Genomic DNA, 18,376 nt, shown 5'->3' on the forward strand with positions numbered 1-18,376 from the left:
TGGCTAGTTGGGATGAAGATCCAGTAGTGGGAGATGTATACATATATACAGTGTGAATCCTCCAGTAGCAGAGCTTAGACACAGTCCATCCTGAGGCTGGCCCTGGATCTTTTCTCTCCCTAGTTGCCTCCTGCACAGACACGCACGTCCAAACAGGTCTCTCAGGCGACCCCCAGACCCCACAGTCTCACCGGCAGTTGGCCTGGACCCTCAGTCTCTCTCTAGTAGACAGTTCCTCCAGTTGCCTTACGCAGAGAGACACACATGTACACCTGGCTCCCAGGCCACTTATCCTACCTGCCAGCTAGCCTGACTTAATATCTGCTAGCAATCACACACTGGCATGCGTACCTTTCTGTGCTCCAGGTGCTGGTACCCCAGACACACAGGCCCCTGTAACCCATGATCCCATTCCAGTTGGTGGCATTTGATTTTCAGTCATTTCAGTCTCTCCAGTTGCTGGCACTCCAGACATGCAGGTCACTATCATCTTTGGACTGACTAACTTGCTGGCACATAGATCTCTGTACAGGCACTCATGCATGTAGGATGGAGAGTGCCCTCACCTAGGAACACAGTTAGAATGGGAGTCTAATGAGAAGACAGAAGAGAGTGTGCTCATCAGGCATAGGACATGGTGAGACAAGCATGCTGATCAGCAGCCGGTTTACACGAGTAGCCTCTTTTATCCCCTTATCCCTTTATTTCTCTACTCATGTTCCTCTCCAAACCACCTAGATACCTGCCTTTCCCTGTTTTTGATTTATCCACTAAATATCCCATAAGTCTTGTGCAATCCCGAAATGTTCTTCAGCTGCATCCCATAAGGTGTCCCATACCCCCTAGGCAGTCACCCCTCTCGGTCTGTGAGGTGAGCTGGAGAACCTCTCCTGTTGACCTATCATGATGTGTGTCACCCTTAACTCACAGCGCTGATGCTCTCTTGGGACAGCTGTGGGAGGAGCTGGGGCAGGGGCTTGTGTGTCTCAGCGGGTAATTGAAGTTCCCCTGCCTGCCGTTGTGCCTCTGGGTCCTTCCTGTGTGTGGAGATGAGCTTTTTAGCACATAGCATTGCCCAGTGCCTTTCCTGTAGGCATGCTTTTATTCCCATCTCAAAGTGTCTTTGTTGGGTTTGCTAATGCACTTTATAAGTAGGTGGAAAAGCATCCATAGTGCTGAATGCCTGCACAGAGAATGAGAGTGCACAGTCTGTTCAGGGCTATTTCACCAGGTTGGCAAGTCTGTAGGTTTTTATGACTAGGGATGTCACTCTTATCTGCTTCATAGGTGAGTAAACTGAAACATCAAGGTGAAACGATCTGTTGAGGTCATGCTGTTGGGTCTGTGTAGCTCTGAAAATAGCATCAAGGTCTTCTGCCTCTCAGTTTGTTACTTCGTCCATTGAACTGTCCTGGTTTCAGGACAGTGCTTGCTGAATTGCGCCATTGACAACTGCTTTCTGATCCTTGATCAGGCAGAGGTTGGGCCACCTCAGCTACATGAACAGAAGTACTGCCTAGATGAATCCTCACTACGCGTTCCACAGCAGCTCTGCTGCCAGACTTCAGAGAGATACCAGCCTGTTTTCTCTGGAGATTTCTGGTAGGCACAGCCGATAAACCAAGGCAGGAGTGCCTGAGCATCTGCACAGTTGAAGGCTCCTTTGGGACTTGTTAGGTGGCTAACAGGCCACCTGAGGCCTATGTGAACAGGAGTGGGCTGCATGTATCCTTCATTTAATGTTGAAGGTGTCATTGCTAGAGACTGCAGATTAAAGTGTGTTATAATTTGAGAAGGTTGAACATTCAGATTGAACTGAAGCATTGCAGGCTGAACTTCACAGTTCTCAGGTTAAATCAACCTAATTAGCTTTATTTTCAGATATAAGAGTAAGAGCATAACTATTTTGAAGCTGATGGTGAAAATTGCAGAGGTTGCTCAGCTGACATGAACTATCCTTTGGGTATAAATTAAGCTCATTGCTACAGCGTATTAGCACATTTTCCTGGCCACTGTTTTACTGCTGCACTATCTGACTTCAGGAGGTGCAATGAAGTGAAATTTGACAGTATCTGTGAAGTGAACTTAGTGCCAGCAGTTCTATCTTGCGGATGCTGCTGGGACAGTTCACGTTCTTTTTGCACTTTGCAATAGAGGAGCTTGCAGAGAGCACTTAGTACAAGGGATGAAGGAGTGCGAGAAAATGCTGAGGGATAGACTGGGAATGTAACTGTGTCAGTAGAACAGTGGTAAAAATGGACACTATACCCTGCACCTACGTGTTATTTTTAATAAAATACTATTGTTTATTAAAGTACTTTGATATGTGTGGTGACACCCATTCTCTGCTCTCTGTGTGATGCTGTCTTTCTTTGGGTGCTTGCTTTTTTCAAAGGAAGACTCTTGCAGTGATGCTGTCTTTAAAAGACTGGCGACGGTTCAATTGAAATCTGGTGTGTGCCCCTTATCTTTGTCCCTGAGAGTGAAGGACGCTGTACAGATAATGTTCTGCGCTGGTGTTGCAGAGTTCAAGGTATCCTTGAGATAGAGAGTGAGGCTGTGTAAATCTGGCAGGGGCCTTTGCTCCAGGCTGTCAGCGAGGGCTGTACAGCACTCAAGTTGTTCAGTTGCTATGTGGTATGGGGAAAAACAGAAGAAAAGAAGCATTTCTTTACTGAAGGTTGTTGTCTGCCTTGAAGGCTTGATCGGACCTTCTATTTTTTTCTCAGTTACTCCATGGCAGTGCAATTCCTTTCCCAGAAGGGGTTTGTCTATGTTTTCTGTAGCTCTCCTTGTCCTAAAATAGAGATTGGCTTGAGATGGAATTCATACTCAGTTTAAATCTCCACTCCTGTAATGGTGAGCAGGAATGAAATCCCCATGGCCTGTGTTGCAGGTAGAGACCCCCATTCTCCTGGCACTGTGGCCCTGTTGATGGCTCTGAGATGCTGCAGAGGTGTGTGCTGAGTGCTCGCACTATTTTCCATCTCGTACCCACTGTCTTACTCTGAAGTTCACGCTGAGAGCCCAGTCCTGTTCTCACTGATATCCATTAGGGTTTTGCCACATGGTGTGCGGTATCCATGTATAAGAAGATTTCCAGGGCAAGCACTCCCATTTCAGATGTTTCTAATCCTAAGTGGAATAAGAGGAGGTATTAACAGAATTAATCTCTCTATATGCAGAGCCTGCATTTATGAAGTCTGTTTGCTAGGGTATGGGTAAAATCCAGAGAGATATTGCTTTCCTTCTATTTTTACTCCCCGAGGAGGAACCTGTGTTGTGTTTTCATCCCTTCACTTCTAAAATCTCCAGTCATAGGCTGAGGAAGGAACTAAAGAGAAGTAGCCGATCAGAAGCTGCCTCTTTGTGCTGTTGTCGCTGGGAGGTTTGGAGACAGAGGGGCAACAGACCTGGTGGATTATCTCATTTTGTGCTACGCTAATCTTTAAATTCCAGGCGGTTGATAGCTTGTGTTTCAAGAACAGTTTGGACAGGATGGGGAGCTTCAAGGTTTTGTTGGAGGTTTTGGATAGCCTTTTGGATAGCCTGTTATCTCGGGCTCTTCTCATTTCACTATGCTTATACTGGCCTCTGGCCCTGTTCGAGAAGCTGGACAGACACAGGAAGAGGGGAGAGGAAAGAAAGGATTCTTTCTGGCACCTCTCCTTCCTCTTGAGTGGATTCATCCTGGCTTACTGCGCATGCAGCGAGGATGCCTGGGCCACCAGCTGCAGGCAGGCAGTGAACGGTGGTGGGTGTTTGCCAGGTCTGTTCTGTGAGTGAAAGCCCCAGTCTTTTATCTGCTGTTTAGCCTAAGGTTTTTACTTGCACGTATGTTGAGCTTTCCTGATCTTTCCATGTTTACCAGATCTTTCCTAGGTCCTGACAGGAATTCATACCCCTAAGAGAGGCAAAACTCCTTCTCAAAAATACTTGAATTTTCTACTACTGTAAGTTTGAAATGTAGTGTGGGAGAGGGGAAGACACTTGACACTGACGGGGATTAAAAGAGTGTGTGCGTTCTGTAGGGACGCTCTGGGAGTCAAGGGTGTTTCTATTGCCGATCATCTTTGCTGCAGTTTTCTTTCAATCCCTGTTTCTACAATGGCACCTGCTGGGCAAAGTGGAGCACGACAGGGAAATTTGGAGACAACAGCTTTTGTAAGAGTTATTTCCTACGTACTTGTGTGTAGAGATCTCTTAGAAAGAGTATGCGACTTTCTTTCCAGGGGCATAGGACTGAAAAATTTTGTTTGTTGGGCAGTGTGATTTGAACAGAAATGGTTTAGTTGGGGCCCTGGAGAATGGCTACAAATAGGAGCCGCATGTAAACAAAGCTACAGTGGCTCCCGTGGTCTGTCTTGATTAGGCAAGGGTTGACTGTACCCAGTTACTGAGCTCCCTGTATTCCTGGAGGAATTTTAAATTAGGGGTAAGGTTTACTGATAAGTGAAAGAGACTGTCACTGCTGGAGGTTGTTTGGTCATGAGATTTAAACGCATAGCCAGGAGGCTGGGAGTTCTGGTTCCAACCCTGCCTCTGCTTTGTGAACTGGTAAAACATCTTCTGTCTGCTTGTTCCCGTAGTGCTTTGATGTTTTATGGCTAAGAAGAGTGAAGAAGGTGTAGATGAGTAAATAAGCTCTTGGATTCTTAAATGATGTTTTTAAACACTAAACTCTGTAACTATTATGAAATATCAATAATAAGTATTGTCAGTAAATATCAATAATAAGTATTGTCAGTAAAATATAATCAGGCCTGCACTCTGGGAAAGATTTTGCTCAGCTGCTCTTTTTCTGAAGTTGAAATATTTCCTGTTACTTCAGCAGCTGCCATAGCTAATAAATGTGTGTGCTGTCTGCAGGAGTTCTGCCTCTTTGCTGTGGTTGGCCTGGTATCGGACTTCTTTCTGCAGATGTTTTTCTTCACTACTGTGCTGTCCATTGACATTCGCCGTATGGAGGTAAGGAAGGGCAGAGAACACAGGCTCATGCCTTGGATTTTTCTACTCTGCTATTGTAGAATGCTTAAGGGTAGCTTACCCTCTAATTTTCAGTCTTACACAGCTCAGTCTTCTCTGTTTCTAAGTTCCAGGGCAATTTTTGCTTGGTTACACATAGGGACAGGACACTTGAGCAAAAAAGGCACTCTCAGATACATAAGCAGGCAAATCTTGAATGTATGGTTTCTGGAAGGAGGCATGGTCACAAACAGGTCCAGTGTTCTGGGTAAAAAGGAGAATAAATGCCAGAAAGAAACCAGGCAGACTGACTTGAGCGTGAAGCCAGGAACTCAGACCTAAGCATGTATCAAAGGACAGATGTGCGCAGATAACTGACTGTGAGCGCAGTTCTCCTGAAGGACCTCGTCACCATGGCTTTCACACGTGCGCTTTTCTCTCGGCAGCTCGCTGATCTGAACAAACGGTTGCCAGCAGAAGCCTGCATGCCCCCAGCGAAGCCTGTCAACCGCGCTCAGCGCTATGAACGCCAGCCAGCTATGCGACCTGCCACCCCCCACACCATCACCCTGCAGCCGTCGTCTTTCAGGAATCTGCGCCTGCCCAAGAGGCTGCGGGTGATCTACTTCTTTGCCAGGACCCGGCTGGCCCAGAGACTCATCATGGTATGCCATTCGGTGCTATCTAGTGCCTCTTCCTGTTGGATGCTAATCCAATCCAAGTGCACTTCCAGAGAAAAGAAGTGTCCAAAGTTTTCATGCATCTTTGTTCCCCTACAAGGCTTATGCTGCCCTATAGTGAACACAGTTCAAGAGGTGCTTCCCTGAGAACTCCTCTCTGCATGTGTTAGCTCCAGAACTCTGCTGTTTACATGATGTTTGGATGGCGGTGGGAAATATTCTGATAATTGCTTTAAGGTATTTTTATACAAGCAGATTTTCAGGACTGTATGAGTGGAGAGAAAATATCTTTCTAGACCAGGAATTATATTTTGTTCCTGTAGAAAAGATGTGGAGATATTTCATTACATAGAAGACTCTAACTCTTGCCTGTTTGCAGGTGTAATTGCAGCATTTAAAGCATTTAGTCTCTCTGTTTGTCCTCCCCATCTCTGTTCTGGATGTTGCTGCTCTATAATGGAGGCAGAGGAATCTCTGTTCCTTGGCTTCTACAAATCACAGCTCATTCAGTTAACTGCTATCTAATGCTAGTGGCAGTCTAAGTTAGTACACTAGTCTGTGAACTGTGGCTGCTGCACTAAGTCCTGCAGAGTTCATGAATCAGAACCCTGAGTTAAACCTCTCTAGCACTGTTTAAGGATGGCAGACGTGCTGAGGAGTGGGGTTCTACCATCAGACTAAAGGGAGCCCACAGAAAAATAGTGTTCAGTTTTTGTGTGTGTTTTTTGTTTGTGCAAGCTCTCCCAGTCCTCTTAAAGAATAATTATCTATCTGGAGTAAGACTGTAACTGAAGGCAGGGTGTATCCTTCACAGGGATGCTGTTGATGTCTAGTTAGACTGCTGCCATGGTGTCTGAGGGGCAGAGTGCTGAAAACCGTGTACTAAATGGGCTTGTCGTTTTGCTCACCCTGTGTAGGCTGGGACGGTTATCTGGATTGGAATCCTGGTTTACACGGATCCTGCTGGTCTCCGCACCTACCTCACATCACAGGTCACTGAACAGAGTCCTCTGGGTGAAGCAGGTCTGCCTCCTATGCCTGTTCCTGGAGGGGTCCTACCTGCTGGGGACCCCAAGATTGATCTCTCAGTCTTCCCATCGGACCCTATACAGCTGTCAGAAAACCAGACACAGCAGCGTGAACAGAAACCAGGGCTGGAGTCCCTGAGCAGGCTGGAGACAAACCAGCACACATGGGCCCAAGGACCAGAGGGCAAAGGGAACGGGCAGCCAGAGCTTGGAACTGAAGCAGAGGTTACCTGGGGAGCAGAGGATGAAGAGATTTGGAGGAAGCTCTCCTTTCGACACTGGCCATCCCTCTTCAGCTATTATAATATCACTCTGGCCAAAAGGCAAGTGGGTTGATGTCAAGTGCCCAAGCACTTTGAATTCCCTGCAGAATTGACTCCAAGGGTTCTCTCCCCACCCCACAGACTTTTGTCCTTCTGAGAAAGATCATTTGCATTCCACATTCCTTACTACAAATGTGACTTCAGGAAACAGGCTCTTCTGCTATGCTGCAGAGATGCCAAACTCTCCAGGACTGTTTGTCTGAGAACAGGAGTTTGTGCTCCTCTCTTGTGTGTATTATATGTTTGTTGTCTTCCTTTATCCTAAAGATTACACTTTTTGGAGGTAACGTGTTTAGAAGTTTGTAAAACAAAGTACAATCGTTTGTAAGTGACAGGGATATAGAAAAGAGCAGTAGAAGTATCTGTGCTGAAGAAACTTCTTGGCTATATCCTCTGGTCTGCGGTATACAGGAAATAAGCTGGACTGCGGCGTTGTAAGGGTCCTTCCTCACTTACATCTGTGAAATTCATCTGATCTCATCAATAGCTCATTCTGCCATTGGCTGTTTTTACCTCTTCCACAGAGGTAGGGTTTAAGTTTAGCCTCGTTAGACTTGGGAAACATCTTCAGAGAAAGATATTCCAATGTAGGCATTTAGTTTAGAATACCTACAAATATTGGCCTGAAAATACCTACTGATACCAACCTTGTCTGCAGCTGGGAAGATGAGCTGGGTGTGAGCTATTAGGGTTTTCCTCTTTACCTACTGTTGTTTCTAAGCTATTCTCCTGTCTTTCCATTCCTTCAGATATATCAGCATCCTTCCAGCAATCCCTGTCACGCTGTATCTGAATCCACAAGAGGCCTTAGAAGTGCGGCATCCCCAGGAAGCTAACCGCTACCACCCTTTCTTATCCGCAAGCAGTGGGAAGCTGGATGCTGAAGCTCAGCCTGACCAAGCCCCACCCAAGCTGCAGGGGCACCGGGATGTCACCCTCTACAAGTAAGAGTCCTTGGTACAGCCCTCTGACCATGCCTTAACTCCCTTGGGGATATAGGTTGCTCTTTGGCTGTTTGGCTTTTGTCCCAGTGGGGAAAAAGGAGAAGAAGAATGTTTTTTAAGCTTCAATACAAAATCCTGTAAAGCTCAGGGCACTGCAGCTCAGCTTGCACAGCACTGAATTAGTCCTGCATGGCACTTCTGTTCTCAGCAGCGGAGTTCCCTGTCAGGAGACGGTGTGTGCAGCCCAGGTTGCTAGTACACGTTGCTGTTGGTGGTGTGAAGGGGAGCTGCTCGTCCAATATATATTGGTGACCATGGGCAAATGACACACAAACATATATTTGCATGTGTTCACTATCGTTTAGTGACCACTGTGCAATTAGTCACACATTTAGAAGATTAAGCCCTGATAGTTCAGAAATGCATTTTAATTGGATGACTTGGTAATGGTAAAACCATGTATTATTCCAGCAACCACGTATTGCAGGGCTTATCACTGGACAACAGGGATAGGAGTTCCTCTTTGGGAATAAATGTCATGGTTCCATAATACTTCACTGGGCATTCAGTGAAACTCTTAGGCAAACAAGGAACTTCCTTTCCTGCTGAGAGGACAGGCTCCCAACTTGCCGTCTGAATCTGCGTTCTTCATTGGTTTTGCTGAACATGCTTTGCATTACCCTGATCCCCATCTAGCCTTTTTCTTACTGCCTTAATTGCTACTGACTTTTCTTGTTGAAAAGTCTAAAAATCTTGTTGAAGTTGACATCTTCCTATTAAAAAAATAATTTTGCAGAGGTTACAATAGCTTATTGAAAACTTTCCTCAGTTGAAAAATTTAGAACAGCAGTGTAATATTTTCGATTTCAGTATTTTCAAGCACTAGCCATGAACTGGTGACTGAATCTCTATCTCCCCTTCTTTTCACCTCTGTTTTAAACAACTATTTAAACGGCAATGGTTTTCATGTTAAATTTGCAGAGGCATGGTCACCCTCCTGAGTGACAGGTACTGGCTCCTTTCAGGCAACCAGGTACTGTAAAAGCCTGCCTTTGCTGCTGAGGAGCAGAGCTGGGAGTCCTGGCAGCTCCCTCAGCTCAGCCTGGGAAGCAGCAGTGGAGACCAGCCCCGTGATGGCCAGGCAGTATGTGTCTCCTCTGCAGCGCTGTGCAGGGAGCAGGATGCAGTTCAGCTAACACGTGTCTGTTTGTCTCTCCCATCAGGGTGGCTGCTCTGGGTCTGGCCTCGGGCATTATCCTGGTCCTGCTGCTCTTCTGCCTGTACAGGCTGTTCTGCCCCAAGAACTACGGGCAGAACGGGCTCTCTCATAGCAGGAGGAAGAGAGGGGACCTGCCCTGTGATGATTACGGCTACTCCCCACCTGAGACTGAGATCGTCCCCTTAGTTCTTAGGGGTCACCTCATGGTAGGTTGGACAGATGCAGGCATTCTGCGGTCTTGCACCAGTTTGTCTTTTGCTTTGTTTACATAACAGCCCCCACAAAAGACCTGCCAGTTAAGCAGTCTTAGTGTAATGCAGCCTTGGAGGGCTAACGACTGATGAATGCTGTGCAGATGCAGCGTGGGGTACTGTGGCGCGAGGTTACCTGTAGGACTTTGTCATTTCTTCCTGTGACTTGCTCTGAGTTTTTTGCTGTTACTCCCCTCTGTGTAGCCAGCCGTTGCCTTTCATTAGCTAGGCTGATCCACTCTTCTTTGCTGGAGAGCTCTACATTTCTTTTTTTTTTTTAATGCCCAGTGGATTGTCCTTTTTTTTCCTGCTTCCCCAAAGTTAGTGCATAGGTTTGAGCTATTAAGTATTGTTTCCACTGTTAAAACCATCTTTGGGTGGCACAGAAGTATGCCACTGCTCAGCCTACTCATTTTTCTTGAGGAAAAGACATTCCTTATGTTTCTGAGGGAGGTGCAGCCCTTGGGAACCTTGTCAGATGGAGTTTCAAACACTGTGCCGTGACCTCCATATAAGCTGAACCTCTGTTCCTATGGTGACATTGACTACTGAATATCATTTTGGACAATGCTCATCCCACAGACTCCAGCATTTTGCTTCTGTTTTGACTGTCCCCAGTACTGTGTTCCCACTGGATAGTCTGTACTGCATGGCTGATCCTACAGTCTCTTTGGGCCATACTTTGTCAGGGAAACAGAAGGAAGATGGAGGCTATTTTATATGCAGCAATCAAGCACACTGTTGAGCCTCCGGACACACTGTTCTGTTCTCAGAGTGTCTATAGGTTGCTAAGTCAACCATGTAATTTTGACCTAAAGTTTATCACTTAGTTCTTCAGCCTTGGAGCACATGCAAGGTGACTGTCAGAGTCCAGAGGTCATCCTGGTGCTACGTGCTCAGCTGTGCTTGTTCTTTCTTGCCAGGACATTGAATGTCTTGCTAGTGATGGGATGCTGCTTGTTAGCTGCTGCCTGGTGGGCCAGATCCGTGTGTGGGATGCTCAGACTGGAGACTGCCTCACTGTTATTCCCAAACCAAGGTATGTGGTTTCTCTGCCAACTCATGCAAATATGTACTATTTTTTACATAACTGCTGCTCGCCCAGCTTGTGCAAACCCCACTGTGGAAAAATCAGTGATCACAGTCCTTTGTGCCTGTTCTTAATCCCCACCATCACCGTGCTCATGCAGACTGGGTAATAAGTAATTCCTGCTGTCTCTGTGGAGTCCTGACACTCCTACTGCTTTTGTGTTCCCAGGCAGCCCAGGCCATCTGAGTCAGTAAAGATGGGACAGTTGACCTTTTTTTTATTGTTTCAGGTTGCGAAGAGACAGCAGTGGCATATTTGATTACCAGGAAAGCTGGGATCAGAGTCCGGATGGCAAGAATAGTCTGGATGACTCTTTTGAGAATGGCCACCAGCTCAAGAGGATGCTCAGCCCTCCCCAGCCTCCACTTTTCTGTGACCAGCCAGACCTCACATCTCTCATTGACACAAACTTCTCTGAGCAGGTGAAGGTGGCAGAGTCAGAGACACGACTCCGTGCTGTGGCTGGTCGCCAGAAAGAGGCTGGCTATGATTTCAGCAGCCTGGTTAATAAGGTGTATGAAGAGCACAGCACATCAAACTGCATGAACTTTACTGGCCTTTCGGCCCCGCACGGACAGTCTGGGTTCTGCGTGGGGACTGGGAGTCCCCGATCCCTGAGCTGCGGGAATGAGGAGGGAGGTTGCAGCAGCCGCAGAAAGAGCCTGGGGGAAGAGTCTTTTACTGGATTTGACAAGTCCTCCCCCATTTCTTCCTGGGGAGGAGACTTTGAAAGCTCTGTGTGGAGCCTGGACCTGCAGGGGAACCTCATTGTGGCTGGCCGGAGTAACGGGAAGTTGGAGGTAAGGAGAAAGGCTCACTGCCAGTTCTGCTGCTGCACTGCACTGTGGCTCTGTGCAAGGATGGCACCTAATGTCTGTCACAGAAGCACAGGCATCAGGCACTTCAGAGCAGATCCTGGGGCAAAAGTTTCTCTTCTGCTCTGGAAACCCCAGCGCTTCAGCTTAGTTCCGTTTTAGAACAAAACAAGTGTTGGGTTGTAGTGTCTACTGTTAGCTAGCATCAGCTTTCTAATATGTTTGAAACAGCTTTTCCTTTGATCAGTACTTTGTTCATCTTCTTTTCTGGTTCTTGAGTGTCAAAATACTTCATTTCTTAGTGTAAGGAAAAAGATGTTTCAGTTGCTGCTGAATAGAAGCAGCTGTCTTTTAAGACTGAAGAAGCACAAAAATTCCTCCTGTCAGTAAGTAATGTTACTGCTGGTCAGTCATGAAATAAAGTGAATAGGAGATCTGTAGGAATTTAGATTTTCAAGTAAATTTTAATTGAACATTTAAATCTCTTCTGATCAGAAACTTCTGGCATTGATATAATTTTAATCTAATTTTCAGAAATTAAATTAGATTTTTTCACCTTAAAATGAATACATTTTTTTTTAAGTAAATATATTTTCAAATTAAATTTTTAATAATGTTTGGTCTGTTCTTGTGTTGCATGGAAGCAACTTTGATTCCTCCCAACAAGGACACAGGCAGGTGAGGTCATTGAGGTTTTTTTTTCCTTCCTTTAAACATGCTTTTGAGCTCAGAACTTTTCTTCTGGGCTGCTGTCTTAAAACACTGACTGAATCTTGTTTCCAGTGCACATCAGAATGCTGCTCCAAAATACAGTGCACTATATACTCTGAACAGGGGTGCACACGGGCCTGGCCGGACGTGGTGAGGGGTGCTGCAGAGCTGGGCCTGTGCTTACGCAGGTTGCAGGAAGAAAGGCACTCAGACTCTGTGAAGTGTTGATTAAAATATCATTTATTGGAGTGAACATCAGAAGATAAAAGATGATAGTATGGATGATCTTACATCCCTTCAGATGCTGGGAATCCCAAGTTTTGCAGCATCGGACGGACATCCAGTCGGGGTGCATGCGATACAGATCCCCTCCATGGAGGGGTTCACCAGCATTTTGGTCTTTAGAGCTCTTACGGGGTTTTCTGAGAGGAAAAACAGTTCTATTCATTGTTTCTACTGTCAAACAAAGGTGTTTGCATGAGAACATGCTGCTTCGCTTGGAAGATAAAAGCAAGGACACGTAGGCGGTGGAATCGCCGGTGCCAAGTGGGAGCAGCCTACGGGCTCCTTCGTTACGATTAGCCGGCTAAGCTTATCCTGCGGCCACGGGCTGTGCGCAGCACGGCACAGCAGGCCCGAGCCTTCTCCGGTTAGCTGTTAGTGCATCACTCACTCCCCTGAGTGCAGGGGTCTTGCAGGTAGGCTCACCGCAGCATGTAACCCTTCCTCTTTTCAGGTTTGGGATGCTATTGAGGGGACCCTCCGGAGCAGTAACGATGAAGGTCAATCTGGCATCACAGCGCTTGTGTTCCTGAACAAGAGGTAATTGCAGTTGTGCTTGGAGATCCCTGTGAGTGGAGGAGAATGTGTGGTGCAGGCTGGGAGCCCAGCTCTGACCCTTCTGCCATTATGATCAACCAACTCCAGGCGAGAAACAAGTCAGCTGGGAAGCCTCTTCCTTGCCCACATGTTCACCTCTCAAGCTGGGAATGGTGGAGTGAGATTTCCTGGGTCCTGTGCTTGAGGCCTGTTCCAGCAACCACATATTTTTCTTATACATATTCAGTCTTTCTAGTAGCTGAATATCGAGAATTACTCTAGACTGGGAGATGGAGCCTTTGGGTCACCATTCTCTGTTTGCTGCTATTCAAAAGACATTTCCATCTACTGGTTTGTTCTGTGATCTGAGCTCAGTATAATTTTCAAGCTCCTTCCCTCACCATCAGTAGTGCCCCATCACTGGGAGCCTCACCCTGGAGACCAGAATGTGTGCTCTGGACTGGGCTGGTTCCCCTTGGTGCAGGAGTGCACAGGAGCCTACGTCGTTTGTGATCTGCCTTGCAAGGTGCCTGGTCTCAGGGCTCCTCACCCTCTCTTCATGTGTGTGCATTTCTCTCTCAGGATTGTTGCTGCCCGGTTGAACGGCTCTTTAGATTTCTTCTCGCTAGAAACGCACACGTCCTTGAACCACCTACAGTTCCGAGGTGAGCAAGCATCTGAGCGTGCTGTGTGTGACTGAGCTCCACTGAGCCTTTTCCTCTTCCCTTGCCTTCTCGCAGCTGACTCTTCCTTAGTCCCATTTCATAAGTTTTACTAATAACATTCTGCTCCAAAAAATCCCTGTGTTGTAGAGTGCCAAACCAGATGCTGCAGAGACATGAGGAATATTTTGGGAGTCTCCTCTGGAGGGGAAGCATCTTGAGCGATGGTTTCTCCACTTCCCAACCTCTAGGTCTGGAAGTTGGGAAACATGGGTTCCAGAGTCAGCTCTGTCCTGTGCCACTTTGTTCTCTCAGTTCTCATTTTGTTGGGCGAGGTCTGTGTCTCACTTCTTTGCACATCATGTGTGCGCCACCACCATGGTGATGTTTGGGGCCTTGGCACAACTGTGACACATGCAAAACCAACCTGTGATGATAACTGTTTCACAGTGTGGTGGCTTCTGTGGTTCTGGAATGGCCTGCAGGGGTGAGGAGCTCTGGCCTTTCTCTGGGGGAGTGGTTGCATTCCTGAGGGAATGCCCCGGGGTCTGGATGTGGTAGATCAGGGCAGACTGGAAACGGAGCAAGCTTTGCGAGAAAGGGTTGGCGGCGGGGATGATGTTTCCCTGTAGGGCCGAGTGAGTTATGCCTGGCTCTCTGCACTGCTCTCAAGGCTATCTCAAGGGTAATCAGGGCACTCCTGGGCTTCAGGGAGCTCAGTCTTTCCAAAGACCTACTGCACAGGGACCACCGATCTGCAAAAAGGAATTCAGCTGTTGGGCCCTGTTTGAGACACTTACTGTAGTTTCTCAGGCATGCTGAGGACCAGCAGCTTCTGCTGGTGTCGACTGGAGCACTGAGTGTTCAGCACTTAGAAGAACTGGGCTCACATTCTCTTCCAGTTCAGCATCCAGGAATCCCTGGTTTGGCATTGCTGGGTGATGGTCACACTTTCTTGGAGCATAAGGCTGTGTATTCTACTGTGGTGGACTCACCTGTGTGTCTTGCTGCAGGAGCCCCGAGCAGAAGCAGCATCACGTCCTCCCCTGTGTTCAGCAGCAGCGACGTCATCCTGTGTCAGCTCACCCACACCGTGTCTTGCGCTCACCAGAAGCCGATCACAGCGCTGAAGGCTGCAGCTGGACGGCTGGTCACGGGGAGCCAGGACCACACTCTGAGAGTAAGGCTTCCTCTGCCGCCATCCTGCGGCTGTTGCCGCACTTCAGCGGAGGTTGTGTGCGGATGTGCCTGCTTTTGGGTGTTGTGGGATGTGAGCTCGTCTCATATGTGTGGGGACAAACCTGGCAGGTGTGTACATGCACTCAAGGAAACCAGCGTTTGGGATATTGTGGCTGGTGGAGTCCAGTCCAGTGCGCTCCTGAATCCCCTCGTGTGGCATTCGCCTGTCTGCCTGTGGCCCCTCAGCGTAGTTAGGAGGGCTAGCCTGACCTTAAGAAACCTTTATAAAAAGCATCTTACTCAACAGAGCATGAGATGCTCTTACCCTAGGGCTGGGTGAGTTCCTGACTAGCAGGGTCAGGCTCTGGGATGTCCCCTTTCTTCCCCTTGTCCTCGAGAGCAGCACCTGCCACCGGCTCCCTCTGCGGTGCAAGTCATTTCCCTGCTCCGTCAGTGCCAGATCGGCTGTACCCTCCTCCCTGGCCCTCAGCAGCAGCATCCACCGAGCTCCCCGTCCTGCATCTGTCGCAGGCTTCAACTCTGTCGTGGGAGTGAGGAGGTGTACTGGGACACGTACCGGGGAGAGGGGGGTCACCCTGGGCAGCATGTCAAGGCTGCTGCTGCCCGCCCAAGCCGGAGGCTGCGAGCACTGCCACCTGCTCTCTCCCATGCGAGCCTTTGACAGCCTTTGAGCCTTTGTCCACCTGAGTGTGCCAGGCTGGGAAGGTGGCACAGGATGGGGGCTTCGGTGGCTACGGGTGCGCTCGCTCCTCACACCACGGTTCCCCCTCTCTCCCAAGGAGCGGCAGGTCAGGTTGGCAGTGTCCTGCCCTTCGGAGCTGGCTCACAGTTGGCCCATGCTCTTCTTCCAAACGTGTAACTGGACGTGCTAGCAGTAGGTGTGAGACCACTCTGCTATATTTTTGCTGTGTGGCCTCCCACGGACTGTGTTCTGCCAGCTGACTGCATCCTGGAGGCACAGGAAATTCCTTCTGAACACAAGAAAACACTTTACCGTGAAGGCAGTTGAGCATTGGAACAGGTTGCCCAGAGAAGCTGTGGAGTCTCCATCCTTGCAGATACTCAAAACCCGGCTGGATACAGCCCTGGGCACGTGGCTCTGGCTGAGATCTGTTGCTTTATTACCAAGAGAGCAACAGCCCAGAAGGTGTCTCTGAGGCATGGCTGAGTGGAGGCTAACACCTGCCTCTGCTTTCCCTGCAGGTGTTTCGGCTAGAAGACTCGTGCTGTTTGTTCACGCTGCAGGGTCACTCAGGAGCAATCACAGCGGTGTACATAGATCAGGTAAGGAACACCAGGCGAGCCGTTCTGCCTGGGTCCCTCGAGGAGCACCCGAAGCCAGCGAGCCTCTGACGGCAGAGCCAGGCGCAGGAGGCTGAGGCTGGCCCAGCAGATGTTCCCCGTGGTGGGAATACCTGCCTTCCGGAGAACGGGCCGTTTCCTAACTTGATGTACAACTGTGCCGTCAGGGCAGGAGCGGCAGCCAGGGCCCAGCAGGCTGCTCTGTTCTGCTGCTCCCTCTCTGGGAGATCTTGTGTAGCAGCTTCCCAGGGAAGGCAGGGAGGAGATCATGCCTGCGTGCTTTGCCGCACAGCTTCAAGGAAGTTAGGTTTCTGTGCAGCCAGGAGGCCTGGAGGTGTTGGGGTTTGTTCCCTCCTGTGCAGCAGTAAAGAAACCGAGCTGGCAGTTCCAGGCTGTGCGTTCCTGTGACCTTTTACAGCCCAGGAGAGGGCCCTGAGTGCTGGGAAGTGCTTGCACGCAAAGGGTCCCGTGTCTGGCGAGTTGCCGTGCCTGTGGCGCTGCGAAGCCCTGGGGCGTGAGGGCAGGCTGTCCGGAAAGGGCGCTGGCCGCTCTCCTGCGACGTTCCTCACCGGCGCTGCCCCGTGTCCCTGCAGACGATGGTGCTCGCGAGCGGCGGCCAGGACGGTGCCATCTGCCTTTGGGACGTGCTGACGGGCAGCAAGGTCAGCCACATGTACGCCCACCGAGGGGACGTCACGTCCCTCACCTGCACGACGTCCTGCGTGATCAGCAGCGGCTTGGATGACATGATCAGCATCTGGGACCGAAGCTCGGGGATCAAGCTCTATTCTATCCAGCAGGTCGGTTGCCGGGCAGCAGGCAGGGGAAGCTCGCTCTGCGAGGGGTCTCCGGGGCTGCTCTGGGCCCCGCCAAACCCCACAAACCCGCAGGCTGCGTTTGTGAACGTGCGTGGGCAGAGCTCAGAAAAGGCCGGGTCTGGCGCTCCACCCGAGCTCCCTCGTCCGCAGCACGGCGGCCCCGTTGCTGGCACGTGCAGCGCCCTCCCGGCGGGCAGAGCTGCCTCGGGGGGCTGCGGGCTCTGCTGCGAGACGGCGAGGGCCGTCTGCAGGGGCGGCGTGGGCCACCGCGGGGCCGGACCTCGCCGCGAGCCGGGCCTCGCGCGCAGGAGGCGCCTGCTGACGCTCGCTCGCTTGTCCTGTGCAGGAGCTGGGCTGTGGGGCCAGCCTGGGCGTGATCTCCGACAACCTCCTGGTGACGGGAGGCCAGGGCTGCGTCTCCTTCTGGGACATCGGCTACGGCGACCTGCTGCAGACCGTCTACCTGGGGAAGAGCAACGAGTCGCAGCCCGCGCGCCAGATCCTCGTGCTGGAGAACGCTGCCATCGTCTGCAACTTCGGCAGCGAGCTCAGCCTGGTCTACGTGCCGTCGGTGCTGGAGAAACTGGACTGAGAGCTGGGGCCGGCGCTGGAGGCGGGGTGGGGAGCGAGGCCCGGGGCGTGGGCGGACGGGGTGCGCGCAGTGGGGCCCGGGAGCCGGGGTGCAGGCTCGGTCGCGCTCGGCGCGCCTCCTTGTAAACTGGACTCTTGTCACCCACCTGGTCGCAGGCGCCTGGGCCCTGCCTCTTCTTCCCCTGGACCTTCCGCGTGGGCTCTGCTGCAGCGCCCTGCTCGGCACGGGAGGGCTGCAGTGGGCGCTGGGGGACGCTGTGTCGGGGCGGTGGCTTGGGGGGGATGGGGGTGGGAACCGGGCAGCGCGGCGGGTGCTGGCGTGGGAGATGGAGCTGGGGCCGGGGCGCCGCTGCGCCTGCCCACGCGGCCCAGGTAAGCTGCACCCAGCCGCGGTGGGGGCAGAGCCCAGCCCCGCTCGCAGCCCGCCGGGCCGGAGCCCTCCACGCCGAGCCTGCGCGGCCCTGCCCGCCGGCGGGGCGGCAGCTCCCCTCGTTGCCCCCGGGGCTGGCGGGGTGGCAGCTCCGCTCGCCGCCCCCGGGGCTGGCCCCCCCCCGCCTCGGCCCTGGGCTCCATCTCCGCGTGCCTTAGTGCAGCGGCAGGGCCCGGCACGGCCTGGCCCCGGCGGCTCCTGCCCTATTTATTTATGTATGTGCTGTATATAGTTATTTATTGGGGCAGGCGAGCGGGGGGGCTCCCATCCCAGCAGCCTCCAGGCTCACCCCTTAGCCCGATATGCAGCAACAGCACCTTCCTCCTCCTCCTCCTCGTCCCGCGGTGGGCGAGGAGCCTTTTCTCAGGTTGGGATGGGACGAACAGCCGCGGCTGGGGGGGGGGGGGGGGTGGGGGGCACCCCGGGGTGGGGTGGGGGCAGGAGGGGAGAGGCGCTGCCCGGCCCCTGCGAGGCGCCCGCCCGCGGCTGTTAACGGAAGCCTGGTGATGGCAGCGGGGGGCGCGGGGG

At 50.9% G+C, this 18,376-nt stretch overlaps 1 protein-coding gene across 2 annotated transcripts in view; it reads left to right on the plus strand.

Moving 5' to 3' along the window:
• The window catches only part of SCAP (SREBF chaperone), a 76,900-nt gene extending 59,222 nt beyond the window's left edge, over positions 1–17,678 (plus strand). For both annotated transcript variants that reach the window (XM_062568657.1, XM_062568656.1), the window contains 13 exons: positions 4,870–4,968; positions 5,412–5,630; positions 6,563–6,996; positions 7,746–7,940; positions 9,164–9,365; positions 10,334–10,449; positions 10,730–11,300; positions 12,763–12,848; positions 13,428–13,510; positions 14,521–14,687; positions 15,911–15,991; positions 16,603–16,809; positions 17,174–17,678. In XM_062568657.1, coding sequence (XP_062424641.1) covers positions 4,870–4,968; positions 5,412–5,630; positions 6,563–6,996; positions 7,746–7,940; positions 9,164–9,365; positions 10,334–10,449; positions 10,730–11,300; positions 12,763–12,848; positions 13,428–13,510; positions 14,521–14,687; positions 15,911–15,991; positions 16,603–16,809; positions 17,174–17,419 — 2,706 coding nt within the window. In that variant the 3' untranslated portion in view covers positions 17,420–17,678. The remainder of the gene's footprint in view (positions 1–4,869; positions 4,969–5,411; positions 5,631–6,562; positions 6,997–7,745; positions 7,941–9,163; positions 9,366–10,333; positions 10,450–10,729; positions 11,301–12,762; positions 12,849–13,427; positions 13,511–14,520; positions 14,688–15,910; positions 15,992–16,602; positions 16,810–17,173) is intronic.
• Positions 17,679–18,376: the final 698 nt, after the last annotated feature.

This window comes from Rhea pennata, chromosome 2 (assembly GCF_028389875.1).
Source record: "Rhea pennata isolate bPtePen1 chromosome 2, bPtePen1.pri, whole genome shotgun sequence".
NCBI lineage: Eukaryota > Metazoa > Chordata > Aves > Rheiformes > Rheidae > Rhea > Rhea pennata.